Source organism: Grammomys surdaster, unplaced genomic scaffold (genome assembly GCF_004785775.1).
Source record: "Grammomys surdaster isolate TR1022 unplaced genomic scaffold, NIH_TR_1.0 146, whole genome shotgun sequence".
Classification (NCBI taxonomy): Eukaryota; Metazoa; Chordata; class Mammalia; order Rodentia; family Muridae; genus Grammomys; species Grammomys surdaster.
In genome coordinates this window covers 7,952,026-7,974,726 of record NW_021604604.1, presented here as the reverse complement: position 1 = coordinate 7,974,726, position 22,701 = coordinate 7,952,026, and the positions used below count along the sequence as shown (strand labels likewise).

At 36.2% G+C, this 22,701-nt stretch overlaps 1 protein-coding gene across 1 annotated transcript in view; it reads left to right on the top strand.

Moving 5' to 3' along the window:
- Positions 1-21,418, top strand: part of Stam (signal transducing adaptor molecule) — a 56,849-nt gene extending 35,431 nt beyond the window's left edge. Inside the window, exons 6-14 of the mRNA XM_028764847.1 lie at positions 2,968-3,058; positions 3,447-3,639; positions 5,486-5,580; positions 8,840-8,928; positions 11,793-11,880; positions 12,275-12,329; positions 13,110-13,263; positions 15,041-15,216; positions 18,283-21,418. Of these exons, the coding sequence (XP_028620680.1) occupies positions 2,968-3,058; positions 3,447-3,639; positions 5,486-5,580; positions 8,840-8,928; positions 11,793-11,880; positions 12,275-12,329; positions 13,110-13,263; positions 15,041-15,216; positions 18,283-18,559 (1,218 nt within the window). The 3' untranslated portion in view covers positions 18,560-21,418. The remainder of the gene's footprint in view (positions 1-2,967; positions 3,059-3,446; positions 3,640-5,485; positions 5,581-8,839; positions 8,929-11,792; positions 11,881-12,274; positions 12,330-13,109; positions 13,264-15,040; positions 15,217-18,282) is intronic.
- The last annotated feature ends 1,283 nt before the right edge of the window (positions 21,419-22,701 follow it).

Sequence of the window (22,701 nt, the reverse complement as noted above, 5' to 3'; positions counted from 1 at the left end):
TATGGTTTACTGATAACATTTTATTTAGAGACTCCCCCACAAAACAAGCTGTAGTTGAATACTAGTGTGCCTTTCCCACCACCTCTCATTCAGAAAGAAACTGCTTTAATGTTTTATAATTTAAATTTTTTTATTCAGTTTGAATATAACAAAATTGCATTGGCTCGGGTAACTGTGGAAAGTCTTGTTAAATGCCTTTAATGCTATTACTTTATCTACAAAGAATGATAGCTTAAAAATTAGTGTGACTTTTTAATTGAGAAATTTATGAATACCTTTATTTAAAATGAGGAAATACGAATGGTCAGTAGAAAAAGAAGCATATGAAATGACCAATTTGAAGAGCTAAGTAGAGCCTGCTTTCTGAGAGCATTTATTGGATGCACTTACGTTTAGATCAGATGTCATTGGGGCAGGAAGTATAATGGACACTGGTAAAGTATTTATTGTTGATTGGTATAGAAATTAAATTCTCTTGCTCGCATTATTTGAAATGTAGAAAACCTATACTGAAGAATTTTCATATAGATACATGCAAGAACTATTCTTATTTTAATTATTATTCTTTCAACTAATTGTATAGAAAATAAAATATGAGAGAATTGTGATTGTGTTTTATTATTTCTGAAAAGCCTTTCATTAGAAGCTGTAACTATGTGTTTAATGGAAAACAAATGATGTAGGTCCAACTATAGAGTCCCCTCTCTTAAAGCTCTGTAGCTTAGCTGCTGAGGTCCTTGCTATAGTTTCTCCAGACTAGATTTTTATTAGAGCACACTTAGCAACAGCTTCTGAAGATATAAAGATTTTTCTAAATATATATTTTTATTCAAAGACAGAAGATTATGTAAACATGTTGTGGAAATCATACTTCCCACTAACTCACGCTGCTGTTCTGTTAGCACCTAATACAGTGGTGGAAGACTAGCACTGCTGACCTAGTTAATGATAAGTATCTTGGTTAGCTAATGGCTGTCATGATAGGAACTAAGGAGCACAGAGCTTAGGAATACTGTGCTTATGTGGCTTTTCTGAACTTACCTCTCAGCTGTTAGAGAGTTTCTTCAAATATATCAACTTATCTGTGTATTAGGTTCAACAAATAATGAAAAAAGTCATATAAGTAATAAAGGCTGTCTCTGAGCAAGTTTATTTATAACTTGAAGAAGTGTATAGTAGTTATATCAGAATGTAAGAACTAACTAGGAATGGGTCAGAATTAAAAGATTTTAAAATTGTGTTTAAATAAAGAAAAACTGCCTGGGCATCTAATAATGGATAATACAGTAAGTGGTAAATCATAACTATATTCTGTTGACATGTTGACTGTTTACCATGCATTACACTCAACATACATTTTATTCATTGCTTATAATAGATACATTCCTTCTAGGAACATATCGTCTGGTGGGAGAGATAGAAGCTCAGTTACAATAGAAGCTGAAATTTGTGGCTTTTGTTAGCCATTGTTATATGTGATTCTTATCTCTTCTCTTCCTTCCTTCCTTCCTTCCTTCCTTCTTTCCTTCTTTCCTTCTTTCCTTCTTTCTTTTTGTTTTTTGTTTTTTTTGTGTTTTTTTTTTTGGTTTGGTTTTTGTTTTTGAAATAGTCTTTTTCTGTGTAGCTCTGGCGCTTACTCTGTTAATTTCACTTTTTTAATTGATTGGAATACTTTTTATTGATTGGTAATCAAATCATTGTTTTATCATTTGCTATTCCACACCTCAACATGCCTTGTACTGTGGTTTTCATATGAATTTCCTCTATACACATCATGGTAAGCCTCTAGATAAGATAGGATATAAATGTTATACTTCTGCTTTGAACCCAGAATGAACCTCCTCTCATCTGGTTTTAGAAGTTGCACATGCTAATTCAGGCCTTTAACTATGTTATAAGATATGAAAGGAAAATGTTCTTTTCTATAATGGCTTTATTGGGAAGTTTATGAAGAGTGGCTAGGGACACCTGGTAGCATATGGCTAGTATATGAGATGTGGAATTTGCATCCATGTTTGCCTCATCCTTAACTTGTAATTTTAGTCACCCATCTTATACTGCCTTGTTCTAAATCCTTGTTTAAGTACCAGAGGTTAACAAGGGTGCTGAACTAAGGGCTTAAGAATGTTTCATGGAGGGAGTGATTTGTTAGCTACTTACTGGCTGTTTGGACTCAGTAGGGAACAACAACAAATTGATGGATCAGAATGAACCGAGGGGAGCATGTAACTAGAACAAATGCAGACCATGGGTATACTAGTTGTAGTGTGCAGTTTGCTCAGCAACCACTGTCCGCTTTTGGGCTGGAGACTGAAAAGGAGATTGGCAAAATAGGCTGCATTCTAACCTGCGTTGACAGTATGCAAATTCCCAGAGGCCATGAAGGCCATGAGCTTTAGAAGCTTCTAATTGCAGACATGGGAATTAGCTCACGTTTTTATCTGCACATTATTTTGTTTACAATATAATTAATTGTAAACATTGCCACACTGCCAGAGGTGCCTGTATTTTAGTTTATAAAGTGTAAATATTAGCACATACAGATTACTTTCTGCCTTTTGACCTGAAAGAAACAGTAAAATACAACTATTAAATTTGTATTAAAAATTTCCTAAGCTATTTTTAAAGTAATTCTCCAATTTGCTCTCATAATTTGTCTTTTAGCTCTGGAATTTTTGTAAAATTATAAAACACTATTTTTGTTTTTTTCTGTCTCGAAAGCTGTTTTTAAGTTTATTGACTTTGTGTTAATCTGGAGAAATGCAGGTGGTCTATCCACCTTCCCAGTAGCTTTTTATTTTTCATTTCTGATGCTCCTTCCTCTTTCAAGTGGAAAGCCTTCCAGATTGGGTGTCTTTTCTTGAGAAATCTGTAGCAGAGGAATGAGGGTTCTATTGAGATTTTAGGTTAGATATACATGTAAGACATTTTGAGAATGACCCTCATACCCTTTTCTGTATGTGTTAGGCTGCAGAACAAGCGAAAGCAAGCCCAGCTCTAGTAGCTAAGGACCCTGGCACTGTGGCTACTAAAAAGGAAGAAGAAGATTTGGCAAAGGGTGAGTTTGTGAATCCTGGAAGGGGAGGGAAGAAGACAGATCTCTGACTGAATAATATTTCTTAGCTATTTACAGATAAAGGAAATGTCTTCAGATAAAGCAGAGCTGCTTTATTTTTTAAATGGAGTCTTTCTGTTACCTAGGATAACTTTAACTGTGCTTTTTCAATTAAAAGGCCATACATTTTAAAAAAGTTTATTTTTTTCAGTAATAAGTGAATATATATATATATATATATATATATATATATATATATATATAACTGCTAATGGTTTGTTATTGTACGAGGGTATGCTCGTATCTCCTGTTATACTATTGAAAAATAATACTTTCAGTGTATTATTGGCCATACTAACATTTGAAGTCTTTAAAATCTCACTGTTTGCAGCTATTGAGTTGTCCCTCAAGGAACAAAGGCAGCAGTCAACCCCCCTCTCCACGTTGTATCCAAGCACATCCAGTCTCCTCACTAACCACCAACACGAAGGCAGAAAAGTTCGCGCTGTGTATGATTTTGAAGCTGCTGAGGATAATGAGCTTACTTTTAAAGCTGGAGAAATTATTACAGTCCTTGATGACAGGTAATAGTTAATTACACATTGAACACTCTTGCAAAAATATATTCCCTAATACCCTTGCTTTAATATGACTGAATGTAATTACGAAACATAATCAAAATATTGACTAGATGTTTTAGATGATGGTTAACTTGCTGCCTCATACTATACAGACTCATTGTGTAGGATAATTTCCCCTAGTTTATGTTACTTAAATAATTTTTATTTGCTTTAGAAACCTGTTTTGTTCCATCCAAGAATTTAAATTGTTAAATTTTTTAAAAGGTTAAATTTTTAGAAGATATGGTAGATTTATTTGAAGAAGTTCATGATCTGTTGATAGTGTCCCTACAGAACCATATATCCATATAAAACATAATAACTTTATGCTTATGGTATCATGGGAGAACTATATAGGTTTTTAGAGTTTACCCATAATTTTTTTATTTGAAGTGAATCATAACATATTAGAATTTGTAACTGCTTTTAAAAAATGAATTTGGATTGATAAAGGTTATTTTTAAATCTTTTTTTTTTTAATTGTATTGCTTTAGTCCTTTTAAACAACAGAAATTTACTTCTCCGAGTTCTGAGATTGAAAAACCCAAGCCCTGGCAGATTCAGGTTCAGACACAGCTGTGTGCTCACTGTGCTGTCACATGTAGCTGCAGGAGCAAAGAAGAGATCAGAATTCTCTTTTATAAAGTTACCAGTTTCATTCCGGAAAGTTCTGCCTTCATGAGTTAATCACCTTGCAAACACCTCCTTCTGACACTGACAAGATTTCAGCATGTGGATTTTAGGAAGACAGACATTCAGACCATTAATATTTTCATGAAGAAGCCAAACCAATGTAAACTTTGAGCCTACTAGCTAGCATTGCAATTTGGTTATTCATTCTTTGGAGAAATATTTGAAGTGTTTATTAAACACTTGCTGGCCTTTCCTACAGTAGGCACTGGGGACAGTTTCATTTCACGTTTCGTACTATAGATAGTATACTACAGAGAGCTCTTACATAGAAGCCCAAGTGACTCCCTGACACTTGTAGCTTTAAGCCTAAGGGCCTTTTTTAGAGGAAAAGAGTTCATAGTTTTGTTTTTGTTTGTTCTGTTTTCTTATGGTTTTGAAGTTAAGAATAATGTAGCCTTTGATAATTTTTGAAAGATAAATGCATCTGATCCACACTACTTAAAACATTATGAAGGAAATAAACAATATTAAACATTTCTCATTTAAAATAAATAATACCCTGTTTGACTTACTCTGTTAACCAATGACAAAGCTGGAAATGAGAAAAGTGGATAACATCCATGGCATTAAAGGCTAAAATAAAATATTTCATTCTGAGAAAATTAAAACCCATGGGAGAGAAATTGCTTATAGCCAGGATCTCAGTAGAGATTGGCATGTGAAGGTTTACATACAAACATTACATGTATGATTTGACAAACTGAAACATTTTTCAGATCCTTACTCATGAGAACAGCAACAAAATGTAAGACAACTAAAATCCAGCATTCGAGAATCTACTGTATTGTTAGGAATCCATGCAAGACCATAATAATACCAGAAAAGCATGGCAAATTCTAATCATTACACTGTTCATCGCCCTTTATTGGCTTCTCAGAGGATTTACTGGCCTTCTGAGGGAAAGAACTATGGCTTTAAAAGCTTCTGTTGGTGGAGCTCATGTCCTGTTTGTGTTAGAACCTCAGGCTAACTGATGCCGCTGGAGCGCCTCACTTCCTGTTGGTGAGGATAGACTGCTCTCGCCTTTATTGAATTGTGGTGATAATGTAGGTAAATACTAGGAATACAAGAATAAGTCCTTCTTAATGATGAAACATTCTTTTTCTGTTTGTCACAGTGATCCCAACTGGTGGAAAGGTGAAACTCATCAAGGCATGGGCCTTTTTCCTTCTAATTTTGTAACTGCAGATCTTACTGCTGAACCAGAAATGAGTAAGTACTTTTCAGTCTGTTGGTGGAAGATAGATAATCCATAATCTTGATGGAAGTTGAGTAAGCTCAACTTTATAGGCAAATGACTTAAGTGGTTTTGCCTCTATGTATTTTTAACTGTGAAATTCCAGGGTGGACATTATGGTACATGCTTGTAATCCCAACTCTCCTGCAGTTCTGGTATGTGGAGGAGTGGTGCTACACAGCCAAGTTTTTGTTTCTAAAAATCAAATGAGTAAAATAAAGATCCTTACCAGAAATAATCTAAGAATCAAAATTCAAATTTTGTTATATATCCTTCTGAATAGGTGCCATAAAAGGCATAAATAAATGAAGAAGTGTTGTGGAGTTCATGTGTACTGTGAGGTCTTTTTTTATCAGCTGATAAAGTGTGGCAAATGCAGTGCAACCTTATAGATTCTGTTTTCTATATATGAGGCCAATTTCTGGTGTCTAATCTTAGATTTTTCAGTAGCAGCCTATAAGCCACATAATGGCCACACACTGTCATATTTGCAGAAGCTAGGTAAAATCTTATTTAATCAATCACATAAAGATTTTGTGTTTGATTTCAAATCCTTGCTAAATTGAAAACAAAACAAGTGTGATTGTAGAGAAAAACAATAATAGTGGCAGCTGTAATATAAGTAGGAGATAACATTGCCAGGGCCTTTGAACAATGCTGTGTCTATAGAGTCTGTAGATGGCTGTGCTGTGGTGAATCTTCATCAGAGAAACAGGAAAGTCAAAATACTCTTGTTTTTAAGAAAGCAGAAAAATATGTTAAGTATGGAAAGACTTCTGTTAGTGACTGAAAGGTTCAGGATCTTAAAAAGAACCTTTATATATAAACTGCTAAGCTGTGCTTATCTGCCAGGATATCTCACTTTTTCTCTTTGTAATAATAGGTAGAAGGATTCAAATTAAATGCCACAAGGTCTGTACTTCCTCTTTAGTTGACAAAAAATTTAAGGAAGGATTTTTGTCTTAGCTGTTTTGAACCTGATACTGAATCTTAACCACAATATATACTATATGCATATTCCTAGAATATATGCCATGGACATGCATGTTTACAGTGAAGAAAGCCTTTACTAGCATGTAAGAAATTGCAGACCTTTAATAAAATGGTCCTCTCTCATAGCTACCAAGTTGTCTTACATCAGTGTTATAGAGGCATATCTTGATTCAGTTCTCCACTGATAGAATTAAAAAGTCATTGAAACTAAACATTGCATAAACTTGGGGACTGGAGAGATGTTCTTCCAGAGGACCCAAATTTGTTTCCCAGCGCTCACATTGAATGGTTTACAACTACCTGTAACTCTAGGGGCTCTAATGCCTCTGCCTTTCTAGGGTACTTGCACTTACATGCACACACTCTGACACACAGACAGACATGTATGCATAGCTTTTTAAAAAATAAATTTAAAAGCTTACGTGAGTATATTTGAGTGGCCTTGCATAATGTGCCATGTTTTTTTAATAATCTGGTCTACCAGAGGTTTTTGCTGTATTTTGGGCTCTATTCAATGTCAGCTGTTGGCCAGCTTAGAACTTCTTTGGACTTCTGTTCAAGATGAGAGCCAAGATCATATGTCTGATATGTGGCCATTTAATCTTTGTCTTTCATCTGACAGTGCTGCTTCACTATGAGTCTTCTGAGTTTTATATGTTTCACTCCGGACAGTGTAAGAGAAACAGGAGGATCAGAACTTACATCATTCAGTCATACTCCTCAGCTTTAGAGAATGTGCTAGCAGACTCCATATAGCATCATTCTTTTACAGGAGACGGAAGCCAGTCTCACTTGACCTGTCACATGCACACATATGCCTGACTTATGGGATTTTGGAGACAGATACTATGAAAATATGCCACTATATATGTGTGAATAGCATATCATTTATACACATTTAGTATCAGTTCCTATGAGAAAGGGGGCTGCAAACGTCTCTTATTAGTTCTGTGAAGTCTGCCATGTGTTTTCTTTTGTGTAACAGCAATGAATGCAGAGCTGTCCCAGTTTTCTACTTGTTAATAGTGCACGATGGCAAGCAGAATGTCTGTCACAGATGTCTCCTTTTCCACATTAGAAAATGAGACAGCCAAACCGGGTTTTTTGTTGTTTTGTTTATTATTATTTTTTTTTTTTTTGGCATTTAGAATTTTACTTTATGGTGACTTGAATGTAATGAATGTATTCCTTACCTTTACAATTAAACAGACAATACCAAAGCCCGTAACACATTCCAACTTCTTTTCAAAGCCACAAGCCAGATTCCAGTAGTAGGGCTAAAGGACAAGAGCAGTTGACATTCAGATCCAGCCATTCCAATTGTTAGCTTTCTATTTGTACAGTAGATTTTAATCTTTCTAAACTACTTTCTTAAAATAGACAAACTATACAGGATTGTTTTGGAAATTCATCACAGCAAATTTACTATTTCATCAAGCACATTGATTTGTGTAATGATACTATTTCTGTTCATAGTTCCCCCTACTGTGACATTTCTATTTTTTTATTCCTAATATTTTTGTATATAATAGACCTCATTGATACAAGGACCAGAAATCCAAAAAAGATGATCCTTTTTGAGAATTGGCTGTGGTTTTTGTCACTTGGAGGTTCCCATATGAACAGTAGCCTCACATTTTTAGTTACGTTAAGTGGTTTTCAAAGATTGCTTGGTGAGCAAAAGAAATATGTGCATATGGCCAGTTTGCTGAATCTTACTGGTCACGTTTTACTTGTAAGTACAATGAACCTAGAAAGTCAGGCTTATGTACAGGCCAGTGCAGATTTCTGTTGAGGTCACGTACACGGTTTTTCCATGAGCCTTGATGCTACTCTCTGTGTAGAAAACCCAGTGCTGTGCCAGGGGACATGATTTTCCAGTTCACTATATTGCAGTGACATGGTATTTTATCAAAGACAATTTTTCTTTTGAGTTGTCTGGTCATTTAGACACAATTTAATAGAACTTACGTATGCCAGTATTAAGCTTTTAATTCTGAAGTAGGTAATTTTAAATTTCAGAAACAACTCAGTTTTAGTAAGATCTCTTATAGGAAGCAGAGTTTTACAAGAGAGAATTAGAAAATCTAGACCGTTTTATCAAGTAATATTCTCTGTTGTCTGTGCTGTCTGCAGCTTAGTTATTCCTCATATAGAGTCTCTAAACTCCATAGTCTCGATTAAGGACTTAAACTTTTAGATCTATTTTGAGGAAATTATAATTTTTATATATTTTTTCAGTTAAAACAGAGAAGAAGACAGTACAATTCAGTGATGATGTTCAGATAGAGACAATAGAACCAGAACCAGAACCAGCCTTTATTGATGAGGTGAGTGATTTCCTTGTTAATAGTAACGGGCACTTTGTATGGAAGCTGGATTACTTGTTTTCTTGTTCTGAGAATGTTAGCAACATAGACAAAGCTTATATCATTGTTACAGCTTTTTTGGCTTTGTTTCTACCTTACTAAAAATACAAATTTTTATTCTGCTAAGGGTTGAGAATATAGCTCAGTAGTTGAACATTTGTGTAATGTGTGTGAGACTCTGAACCAATCTCCAATGCTATAGAGAGAGGAAGAAGGGATAATAAGATAAGAATGAATATGAATTTCTGTCTAGTATTTTATAAATTGGATTTATATTGCTGCATTTAATTATTAGGCACATAATCAGTTTTCAATTTAAATTGCTGTCGCAAGGATTATTATAATGAGGGTTTTTTTTTGTTTGTTTTTCTTCTTAACATTTAGCTTAATTTTCTTAGCTTAGATATTCAGGAATGGAACTTCCAAACTGAAGGATCTGTGTTTCATGTTAATGACTACTGTGAAATTGTTGAACAGATGGGAGATTTTATAGTTTTCTTGATGCTTTGTGAAAATACCTGTTTTTCTATGTACTCAACAGCTATTAAATTATATTCACCCCTGTTAATAGTCTTGTTTTGAATAGCAGTATCAATATTGTATTGAATTGGTAAAACTATTAATCCACTAAAATTTACTTTAAAGTATTACATGATGGAATTAGCAAGCCATACAGGATGCTATCTCCAGCAGGCCAAATTTGAAGTACCACTACATTCATTTATGTATTTTTTTAGCTGTCTTTGTGCTTACGTTACCAAAGAGATTGTGTAGTCCTATGCTTCATTCCTGACTCCTGGTATAGACCAGTGTACAACACTCTTTTCAGGACTTCATTTCCTGTAATAATTCCTGAAGTCAGTGTGTATGAGAACACTTCCTGCTATTATTTTCCATTATTTTTCTCTTTTATAATTTCATTCTCCACTATACAGATAAAAACCTCATCCAGTGCCGATACTGAGCCTTATTCCAGTGCATTGATTTCTAGGGGCATTTCCAAATATTGGTGGTAGTAATGACTAGGTAGCACAATTCAAATGGCTTCATACATTTGAATTGCCAGCTAGTAGATTATTAATTAAATATAATTTTTAAATTTTTATTTTACTTTACATGTATGGGAATTTTGCCTGGATTTATATCTCTATACCGCTTGCATTCCTGATGCCTACAGAGGCTAGAAAGGGCATTGGGTTTCCCTGGAATCAGAAAAGCTGCCATATGGGTGCTGGGAATCCTCTGGAAGAGCTGCATGCAGTGTTCTCAACTGCTGAGCCATCTCTTCAGCCCCTAAGTGTGATGGTTACTGATAAGACTAAGAGCTTGAAATATGTAAACAAGGTTTCCCGTCAGTTTTATTTATAGTGTCATAAAATAGGAATATGAACGGCCATAAATCCTGACTGGTTTCATTGTCCTAAATTTGAGCTTTGTGACTTCAGTCCATTTACATATTAGTAGAAGTCATTAATGCATACAGATGAATTTAGCATATAAGAGTATTGCTAATCTATACACACATTTTATCGCAAAGAAGTTTAACATAGTCTACTAGAAGATTTTAAAGTGCATTTAGATAACATTTTGTAGGAGATAATATAATGAGATTAAGGAGAAAATCAATTTGGAATTACTGATTTAAAAAACAGTTGTTTGTTTTGCCTTCCTGGAGGTAGAACCCAGAGTCTAGTACATGGCAGGCAAGTGATTTTCTGGTGAGCCACATCTCCAGCCTAGTTTAAATGGTGGTGCTGCTGCTCTCTGTTTGAGAGAAACAAGAGTGGAAGAGTGCTAAGACCTGTGGAACATTCTGCTTGGCCAGATTGCCTTACAGAAGGAAGTAAATGAATACTCAGCTGTGGCCAATATAGAAACCATGTTGTATTAGCAGGAGACAAACATTTCTGCTGTCTTTTTAAATGTCTTTTACCTGAAAGAATATCTATTTTAAAATACAGAATTAATTTGCCTTGACAGGAACTTTCCTTTGCTTCCAATCTAATAATTCATCTCTTAAACAGTCTTTGTTTGACATATCAATTTTACCTTCAATTTGTAGTCTTTAATTTATTAGCCCTCTGTTCCTATGTATAGTACCATTACTGCATAGAAAATATGTGTGAAAAGTTTGTAATAATTTCCATAGAATTTGGTAAATGAAAAGCTCCATCTTGTACACTATGTGGGTATTTTTATGCAACTCCCTTTGTAGTTCCTTCCATCCTAAGTATTAAAGGATTTTGAAATAGACCCAAGTAAGTGGATATGATCTATCTATCATTTCCCACCAAAGGAATAAAGTACAAGTTTCTTTCTTCTGTAACAAACTGAAATGTGGATGAAAGAGAATAGAATTAATCCTTAGAGCCCCACTTAGAAAAACAACTGTGGAAGGCCTGGGCTCTGTGTGTGGAACAGCTGTCATAATCTCTGCCAGAGTGAAGTAATGACTGAGCTGGCAGTCATAGCAGGCTGTCTGAAGAGGGATATTCCAAGTGTGGTGTGGCTAAGCTACAACTGTTCTAGAACAAAGTGAAATTCTTGAACATGGTATTAGAGATTTCGGGGTTACACCTTGTAAGTTTAAATGGGTAGTTCTGTTCTGATGTGAATGTTTTGAAAAATACCTAAGGATAGTGTACAAAGGTTAGATTTCTCATGGTGCTAAAAGGAATACATAAGATGCTAAAACATAATTGGAAAATTAACTTAGATTCTAACTATGAATTGTAAAACTCTTCTATCCATGATTGAGTTATCAAAGTGAGAACATATTTCATAGAGATTGGTTGCTTTTGACATTAACTACTTAATTTCTGTAGGATAAAATGGACCAGCTGTTACAGATGTTGCAAAGTACAGATCCCAGTGATAATCAGCCAGACTTACCAGAGTTACTTCATCTTGAAGGTAACCTCATTTTCTGTCTACCTTACAAGCAAAGAGTAAACTGAGGTCTTTCTTACTCTATTGCTCCAGGATGGGTTTTGAGAGTAATCTTAGAAAAATGAAACATTACACATTCTTCCTGTGCCTTTCTCACCTTTCATATGCTGTTTGAATCTTGGGTAGAATTTGAAATCACAGACCTTACTATACAAATTATTTTATTCAACACCTTAATCTTGTACAATGGGAAAAATATTTTGAAGTCAGTATTTTAAATCGTTAATATTATATTTTAAGAAAATCTATTTTAGGTTCTATTGAAGAATAATTAATAATTTTATTACTTCACATTAAACTTTTCATTTCTTTAATTATATGAATATTTTTCAAAAGTTTACTTTTTTTGTCATCTTAGCGATGTGTCACCAGATGGGACCTCTCATTGATGAAAAGCTGGAAGATATTGATAGGTAAAGAACTTGAACTATATTTAAATTGTGTATCTTTCTTTTTCAAACCATGTCAGTAAACTGCCTTTTAAAAAGGTACTCCAGACTGCAGAAATGGTCAGATGGTAAAGAACTTGGCACACAACTACAAGGACCTGAGTTTGGATCTGTGAAGTCCACATAAAAAACTGGGTGTCGTGGTACATGCCTGTAAACCCAGTCAAAGGGGTGCGGCTAGGGAGAAAGAAAGCAGAGTATGGTGTAGATAGATCCCCGAGGTCCACTGCCCAGCCAGCCCCGGAGTCGGGATGAGCTTCAGCTTCAGTCTGTCTTAAAACTAAAGGTAGAGAGCCATAGAGAAAAGACACCCAAGTGTCTCAGGCCTCTACGTGTGCATGCAGCCATTACACATACAACACACACAGACAGGACTCTGGAGAACCAGCCTTTATTCACTGTTTTTACCTTGCTGTGAGTGAGGACTGGGGCTCATTTGCCCTTTCTTGAAAAGCAGGCTTCCTATAGGCCTTCACTGTCTTCCTCGTCCTTATATAATGATGCTCACTAAGGCAGCATTACCAGTGCCCACAGGCGGGCCATCGGTTGATAATTGAGGAAATCTAGACAGTTTGAGATAAAGTCAAGGGCTCCAGCATGGCATCTTAACTTGAAAGAGATTTTGTTGCCTCAGCACCAAGCAGAAGGCCTTTTTGTCTCAACTATTGATCACTTTTGTTATTTTGATGAGTCATAATTTAGAGCAATGTATCATTTAACAATAAATTATGTGTAATGTTTCAGAAAACATTCAGAACTCTCAGAACTAAATGTGAAGGTGATGGAAGCTCTTTCATTGTATACCAAGTTAATGAATGAAGATCCAATGTATTCTATGTATGCAAAATTACAGAATCAGCAGTATTATATGCAGTCATCTGGTGTTTCTGGTTCCCAGGTATGTTTTGTAAAGCACAGGGGTGTTGTGCGAATTCTTAAATGTATTTGAGTTTATTTGGAATGTCTTATTAAGTTTTTGTAAAATGCATGCCTATGTATCTGTGTGCTTTCGAATGTATGCTGCATGTGTATACGGTGCTTCTTGTTTGCCAGAAGAGGGTGTTGGATTCCCTGGAGCTGGATTTTCAAGTGGTTTTGAACTGCATGAAGTAATAAAATGTAGCCATGAGAACTTGTTTATCTATTCATGTAATGAAGACCTTTAGAGTTCTGATGTGAATCTGTTGCATTTAATGAAGTGTTTGGTTTCTTGGTGATTATGCTAGTTTTCATAGCACATGAATACAGTCTTGCTATCTACAAACAGTAGAATGTCTTTTCAAATATATAAACAGGTTTCACAATAAATAATTTTGTTAAGATGAAAAGTTTAAGATTTCAGTGAACCATGATGGCTCATAATGGTAGGATAATTGCTGCACAGGTTGGCTGAGCATATGGAAATGCCCATCATTCAGGAGGAAGCTGAAGCAGGAGGATTACTTTCCAGTTAAGGGCAGCTTGGACCACACCGAGAGGCTATACCAAGCCAGTCAGGGTTACAGTCTCTTTCAGAAAAGAAGGACTTCTGTCTTTAAATTTAAATATAACAACAACAGAAAGGACAGCTTTTAGATATAGGAATTGACAAACATCCAGCCTGCTGCCTGTTTTTATCGAAATAGACACAGCCACCCCATTTATTTCTGTTTTACATATAGCTGCTTTCTAAACCTATAGAATTGAGTACTTACAACAGACTTTGTGCACCTTAACCCTAGGAAGTTAGAGTATTCTCCATTCATTCAATTGGAGTTTAGAAATGTGAATTGTAAATACAGTCTAGGGCTATGAAACTATGAATTCAAGTACATTTCCAAAGTTTTGGGATTCATTTTACAGACAGACAGACAGACACACACACACACACACACACACACACACACACACACTATTTTTCATACAATCTGATCATGGTTTCCCTTCCCCTAACTCCTCCCAGATCCTCTCACCTCCACACTCCCCCAACCTCTCCCTCCCCATAAACAAGCAGACAAACTGGCTCATTTTTTTTTTTAACCCTCTTAAAAGATCAAAATGAAAGTTCAATATATAGATTATGTTAGTGTAAAGTATATTGGAACAACAGAAAGAACAGCTTTTGGATATAGGAATTGGCAATAGGAATGCTTCTATATGAAAGTAAAATCTGCTCATATAATGCTTAAGATAAAATTTTGGACTAGGAAGATGGCTCAGAGCATACAGTGCTTGCCAGACTGGAGTTTGGATTCCCACCTCTCTTGTAAATTCCAGTTGGTCACAGTAGCTCTCCTGCAATCCCAGCATATGGAGATACAGAGGGGATTCCCAGAGCAAGTTGGCTAGCTCTAGTCGCCAAATAGGTGAGCTTTGGGTTCAATAAGAGACCCTGGTTGAATAGATACAATGGGAGCTAATCCAGGAAGACACTTGACATCAGTCTTTAGCCCGCATCCTCCTATATACTCACACATGTACACACATTCATGCAGACATACATATACTTTAAAAAAGATGGAAAATCATCAAGTCTTCTAAAAAGTGCCAAATTGAAAAATTCCAATTGATAGAAGTAACATATAAAGGAAATTGGAACAGTATTTCCTGTTTCTGTAACTGAATGTCTCTGCTGAGTAACTTTGGGATATTCATTAAACTTGTCTAATGGAGTGTTTCCGCATCATCTCTTGTAGGTTTATCCAGGGCCTGCTCAGAGTGGTACCTACCTGGTTGCAGGGAATGCACAGCTGACCCATCTGCAGAGCTACAGCCTTCCCCCAGAGCAGCTGTCTTCTATCAGCCAAGGAGCAGTTCCACCCTCTGCAAACCCAGCTCTTCCTAGTCAGCAGACCCAGGCGTCTTACCCGAAGTAATTTCATTATTGATGGTTGTTGGGGTTAACATTAATTTTTTTTAATTGGTTACAGTGGTCTGTAAGCATATATCTGGATAAGAACAAGAGATAGGGATCACTGTTCAGACTGCCCTGTTTGTGTATAGAGTGGGTTTTAGAAGAAAGCAGATGGAGTCTTTTCCTTGAAGCAAGTAGGGGTAGCCTTTTAAGAGTTCACCGGCACAGTGTTCCTGGGTAGCACAGGCACACTTCCAGAAAAAGCATCAGTGTTTATAAATGTCCTATATGTACCTCATTATTGCAGTGCCCATCCACAAAGACTGGGTAAGCTTTTAAAGACGTTGTTGTTTTGTCTCCGATGTTAATGTGGCTTCAAGGAAGATAGTAAAGAAGCCCAATCCTGGCTGTATGGTACAAACCAAGTGCTGTGATTATGTGTGACACACACTGAGAGAGGTAACATTTGCACTCCATTTTGTTAATGGGAAACTGAGATACAGACTAAGGTCCCACTTAGCTAAGATCCAAAACCAGGCATTGAGGCCAGAACACTGAAATTTAACCACCTTTCTCACAGTTCAGCACATTTGGAATGATGGTGGATAGGTGTGTAGTATGCTCTGGGCACATACTAAATATTCTCTTAAATGCTAGCTGTCTCCTTTATGTTATACGCCTTGTCTCTTTTCTGCTAGCTACCTGGTAGGTGAGCCCCTGCAGTTCACACAAACTCTTTTTTCTTTTCTCTCCTCCGCTTTGTCTATCATGACAACTAATATATAATTATTTACTAATGTCCAAAATAAATCTTTCACATTAATATCGTGATATTAATGACATTACAGCTGGACACTAATCATTTCTTACCTAATCACTGTGGCTGCACAGCTTTTTGTCCTTACGAATGAGTTTGACCAATTACTGCATAAAGATAGCTTCTCATCAACTCAGATTGGTCCATCCATTCTTTGGTCCTCACCAGTGTATCTGTGGTGTTCTCTCTGATCCTGTCATCCACTTTAACCCTTCAGTTACTGTATTAACAGTATGCTCCAGCACATTCTAGCCTCTTGTGTCTCCTGCCACAGGTGCCACACCATGCCACACTGCTATATTTTTGTTGATTATGTAGCATCTTTCTATTTTTACCTCTTCTTTCAAAGATACAAGTTGGATATATATTCTTGGAGAACTTCCTCAAATCTTGAGATACTTTAATGCACTGGGTACATACCTGAATTATTTCAAGGAACTGAAAGTCGTCCCCTCACCTCTGTCTTAATGTAGAATTTGGAATTGTTGGCACTGACACTTTCACATGTAGGTATTACTTAGTTACTAAGTTCCTGGTATAAAATTGTGTCCTAAGAGATGGCTAGAAAAAGGGGAAAGAAACTCAGTCCTGGCTCTTGAAGCTGCTGTAGTTTTATAGACATAGGCACAGAAAGGAAGCAACCTAAGGAAACAGTGTCAAGAACACACATAGAGTCTGATGGTACCAGGAGTAACAAAAACCAAGGCCGGCAGAGGTATCCTAGAGAAAATGAAGCCAAGCCAAGAACTAACTAGACAACAGATAGGAAACGAGCCAAGAAGCCCAGACATTTAAAGGACATGCTCCATAGAAAGTACTGTAGAATGCACAGGTGTTCCCTTAGAGGTGACCTGAATGTTCTAATATGCGTGCCAGGTCGGGCCCATTGCATACAGGTGCTAACCTGCACAGCTACATTTACAGGTAGTGGGTAGATATGGTAGGAGTTGGAGTGTGTAGGTTGTCCTTAGCCTAAACTTTCAGGGATTTCATAAGGAAGGTGGCCATGCCTTCATCTCACTCATTGAGATTGTTTTGTCAGAAAGTGCTGATGTCCTGATCCTGTGCTCATTTCCCAAGCCCACCTCCCTTACAGTTCTGTGCCTTCCCTGTTTTTAATGTGTGTTACTGGGTCAGGCTCTTGTCACTTGGATTTCCTTTTCGTTTACTGGCCATTTCCAAACACACCTTTACATTCCTGACGTTAGACATGCACTGCTCTGTCTGGTCAGTCGTTTCCTAAGGACTTCCGTGTTACTGAATGAGTACTCTTAGTGTCTATTTCAACTCCTGCTCTCCCCGGGACACCAGGCTGCATGTGCATTGTTTTATTATGTATCTTCTGGACATCTCTCCTGCAGTGTTCAAAACCATTGGTTCTTCCTGCTCATGCCGCTCTTGTTCCAGTCAGCTGTAGTCCCAAGTGTAGTTTTTTCCTTTTAGTAAGTGGCCACTCCAGTTATTTTTATCAGTTATAAAACCAGACATACTAAACTACTTGGTCTTTTATCAAATTTCACTGGCACTTTTTTTAAAGTAGGGTGTGACCCTTCTCTCCTGTGTCCACTATGGCTCTGGACACTTGCTAGCTCCCACATCTGTTCTGTCTCCATGTGAGCCTGTCAGAAGTATGTCATATCTCATTACCTTTCTCCTCAAAGCCACCCAGTGCTTACTTCTTTCAGTGGCTGCTAAGGAACTCACCGGATCTGCTGCAGCCCCTCCCTCCCAACTGCTACTTTATCTCTTACACCACATGTGCCTTCTGCTCACTTTGTCACGAATGCCTTGACCTCTTTTCTCCTTTTTGAACACATCTAGCATTATAAAACCTCACAGGCTTCTTTATCTTATCCTGATGTGTGTCTTTCCTAGACTGTTGATGGAGTTCCTCTGCCTTCTTAAGAACTTACCCTTGAATGAAGCCTTATCTGAAAGGCCTCCCTCCAACACACTACAGAAGCAAGAATCCTTGGTCCCTGTACTTCTGGTATTTGCCATTCCCCATTTTTCTTCGCTGAGATTTTAAGCATTGACATACTATAAATTTATCAACTATCTTTTTTCTCCCACTAAAATGTAAGCTCTGTAATAATAGATACTTCTTTTCTTTCTTCATAGCATCCCAGTGCTTAAGTGACAGGGTTTGATACTTTTACATATATTTAGTAAGTTGTCAGATGAATTGTTTAATAGTTTTCCTGCTTATCCCTGAATGGGTGCATAATTCAGTATTTAGCTAATTAAGTGTTTTTCTCCCTCCACAGTGCAATGGTTAGTTCTGTTCAAGGAAATTCGTATCCCAGCCAGGCTTCAATATATAGTCCTCCTACTGCTGCTGCTGCTGCTGCTGTAGTACCTGTACCTGTTCCTGTACCTGCTGCTGTACCTGTACCTGCTGATGTCACCATATACCAGAATGCAGGACCTAACATGTCTCAGGTGCCAAACTATACTTTAACATCATCAACCCTGCCTCAAACAGGAGGCAGCCAACAGCCACCTCAGCCACAGCAAGCATATTCTCAGAAGGCTCTGCTATAGAACTTGATGTTCATCTTGGTGGCATATTTCTGCTGAATGCCACTGACAATGCTAGGAGATTCAGTAACATCCCAAGATTGGTTTTTCCTCAGCTTATAAGAGTCTATCTTGGTCAAGTTCATAATACTCAAGAAGGTAGAACTGTCTTCAATTTGCACTGACTTTTTAGAGGAATGCCCCTCCCCCGAGGAATGAAACTACAACATTTATTTCCTTTCATAATATGAAGAATTGTTACAAGATTATTGTCTTGTAAAATTACCTGGTCTGCAACACTCAAAAGATCAAAAACTGCTGTGGCAAATGTTATGTACATAGATTGACATGTAACTTCATTAGTGACCATTTGAATTACAATGGTGATCATGTGAATATATTTAACACTGTGTTAAATTAATTTACATTGTTTTATTTTAATCATGAACAAGTATGTTTGCTAATGTTTTGTGTAAATTTAAGATAAGTACACTATCTTTTTAAGCTACAAGAGAACCAAGCTGTAGCACATTGACCTGAAGGCATTGTCCTGTTGTAGTGTCACATTAAATTGAACCTTTTACTAATTGTGAGCAAAACATGTATGTTATATCTTCCTGTTGCTCCTGCCCACTACTGGTTGTCTCACACCAGCATACAGTAGCCACATTTTTGGTGCAATTAGAGGAAAATAATATTCCCTTTAAACTTTTATATTTTGGCATGATGTTCCAGGTATTGTGGACCATGAGACAAAAATTAGTCTTTTTATTTTATTTGGAAAGAAGTAACATTGATTAACTTTTTCATAGTTGACCGTGGTGATTAGGTTTTTAAAGCTGTGTTCTGTGTTTATTGGTAGCAGTGACACCAAAGATAGAGGTGATGCACATGGAGAGTTTTCAACTGGAAAAAAAAAAAAAGGAACTAACACTACGTTTTCAAAGTCTCTTGTAATTTTTAGGATATAAACAAAATTTGATTCACTTGTCTTACCCCACTAGTTTTTTTTTTTAAATGTCATTGACACATTGTATCTTTTAATTCTCATTAAAATGGATATGAATAGGTGTTTCAAAGTAATTTATATTCTGATTTTGTTTAATAGCTTTTATATTTATTGTTAAGTTTCAAACTGGAGTCTAAGTTTTTTCCTCTTGATCTCTGTCTCATTTGAAGTTCTATTAGAATTATTTTTGCTTATTTAGAAGTAATTTTAATGAATTATTTTAATCCATACAAAAAATCCACTGACATTTTAGTCATAAATATTTATAGTTCCCCTGATTGTACTATACTATTATTTAAATAACCTAAAATTTGAGTATCATGTTTCCTAGATTTGCATTTCTGAGATTTGTTTTCTTTTTGACAAATGACTTCAGCTTTGGCAAATAATGTTGAGAGTTGTTAACTCACAGATTCATATTTACAGCTCTTTCACTCTTAGTTTTACTTGAGTTTAAAGTATGTCACCACCAAATTGTAATGTTAAGATTCTAATTCAGGTGCCACATTTTAAAGTAGTTTCTTTTTTTTTAAGAAAACGTCATAAACAGGTAGATTATAATCTTTTTTTGTTCCAATTTAAATATTATGGTATACGTGATATACTTTTCTTCAGGTCATACTGTGTTTTCCTTGTATTTTTATAAGTTTCTGTTTACAACTAACTATATTCCCATTTTAATTTTGATACCTTCATGTTAAAAAACAACAACAACAAAATAGTCTCCAGTATGCATCTTACCCTTTAAGTATGTCAGTGGTGAACTGAAAAGAAGAAAAGCTACCCATTTTACAATGCATATATATTGTTTTGTATTAGATTACCAAGCAGATAAAGAGATGAATGGGTGACTGGTATGGACTCTGTCTTAGTGACTTCACTTGGGTAACTGGGCAGAAAAGTTCAGTTGTAATGAGGCACCGACCTTTTAACTTTCAAGTAGCTTGCGTGACTAGGGAAGAAAATGGGTTAATGGGGTTCGCAAGTAGTTCTGTTTGAAATACTATGCAAGTTGCACTTGAAGAAAACCTTTGCTGGGTGTGATGATGACGATGATGATGATGCACACCTTTAATCCCAGCACTCAGGAGGAGGAGGAGGCAGGGGGATCTCTGAGTTTGAGGCCAGCCTGGCCTGCTGAGAGTAAGCTCTAAGCCTGCCAGGCTACATAGTGAGATCCTGTCTCAAGAACCAAATAGCAGCAACAGCAGCAACAAATTTTTTTGACAGCCATCCATAATTTGGTAAATAGACTGTTTAAAAAACTGTCTCTATAGAGTAAACATCTATGAAGGAGATGCTTGGTTTATTCCTTTTTAGAGTTTGAGAAATGTTCTTATAAAGATGAGCCCTGAAGGAGACAGACTGCAGCTGTGTCCTGTGCTGCAGTCCCCATAGTGTTGGGTGTGATAATAATGTCACTGCCTGAGATCAGTAGTTGTGGCCTACGCTTTGTACTAAGAGAATTTTTATAGGCTTTCCTGACCCTTTGACCTTCTATCACTGTTCCCTGTCACCTCTACTTGGCTAGGGACATTTTTCTAAGATGTGCCCAGACATGCCCTTCTTACTCACTTCTTCCTTAGTTACTTCTGGAACATTTCTTTCCTCTTCCCTTTTAATACTCAAAGTGTTCAATAAATCAGCATCGTTCATTTCTAATATAGAGGGCTTTCATGTGTGACATCTGTCTCTTGGAACTTGAAAATGGTCTTTGTCCAGTGCTTAAGTTTGTATTAGATGAGTGTCCTGCATAATAAACTGTACAGCTCTAACAAACTGTAGAAATTATTTTCTAATAAGAAGTTCATTGGTAAGATTGGGCATATTTTCATGCAATGTACATTAAAATCACTGTTTTATTTTTTTACTTATTACCTTGTTTTACTTACCAATTGTATCATAATAATAATAGCTTCCTTTATAGCTCCTTTTTATGTTAATAACAAAAATTAGGGTTAAAATTTTGATTTCATTTGTCATTTTTCAACAATTTTGTTAGGTTTTTAATTTTTGTTTCTTTGTTTTGTTTAGGCTTGAAACCTGCCTGTATCTCTTAGTATAAAGAATATATAAAAGAAGCTATCTTTGTTTTTTTCTCTAAGTTCTTAGTTTTTAGTTATCTTCCTGGGAAGGGGAGTAGGAACTGCCCGTCCGGCTGCTGTTACGGTTGTTGGTTTACCAGCAGCTGTCTGCTCAAAGAAGTCTCAAGCCCACAGAGCATCAACTACACAAATACTCATCTAAATTCACTGATTACTCACGTTTTGCCTCATCTCTGTGTATGTTTATGTACATGTGTGCTTACATGTAGATTTATATGTATACACACACACACCTACTTTTGATTGGATAAACATGCTGCAGGTAGAGACTGTATGCATGAGTACTTCATGATGTTTCCTGTAAAGATCAGAACAGCCTCCCGTCTACCCAAACCACTGTCATGTCCAGGAAGACTGACTGATTCTTAACATAGTGTAACCATTAACTGTTCTCCAAACTGTCTTACATATGTGTTTTTAACTGTAAATCTATATATTCTTAAATCTAGGATTCATTCCAGGAACACATTCCACCTATCCAATGTCCCTGTACTCTGCTAGATTAATCTGGATGAATCCCCATTACAATTTTTGTTTACTCTTATGTTGACTTTTTAAGATTCATAATATATCATAGAATTTCCTACATTATTCTGGGACTTACTTCCTTTCTTCCTTCTTTCCTTCCTTCCTTCTCTCCTTCCTTCCTTCCTTCCTTCCTTCCTTCCTTCCTTCCTTCCTTCCTTTCTTCCTTCTTTCCTTCCTTCCTTCCTTCCTTCCTTTGTTTGTGGTATCCCTTAACTTAATTTTTATGTCCCATGAAAATTCTTATTTTATTTTTATACAAAATATTGTAAATAAAAAGCACATACTAAGATTAACCAGAAGAAAAGATTATGCAACCAAATTATTTGTGTACAGTTAAAATGGGCATTCAGAACAGAAGCTGTTGATCTTCTCTTGGATTTTACACTTTCACTTTCATACACATTTTTATTAATTTATCCACCATCCAAATCTGAACATACGTTTTTATCAAAGTGACCCTAAAAGATACATAAATCAGAATCATAAATCATGACTGTTTTTAGATGTAATGAAACTGCAAACTA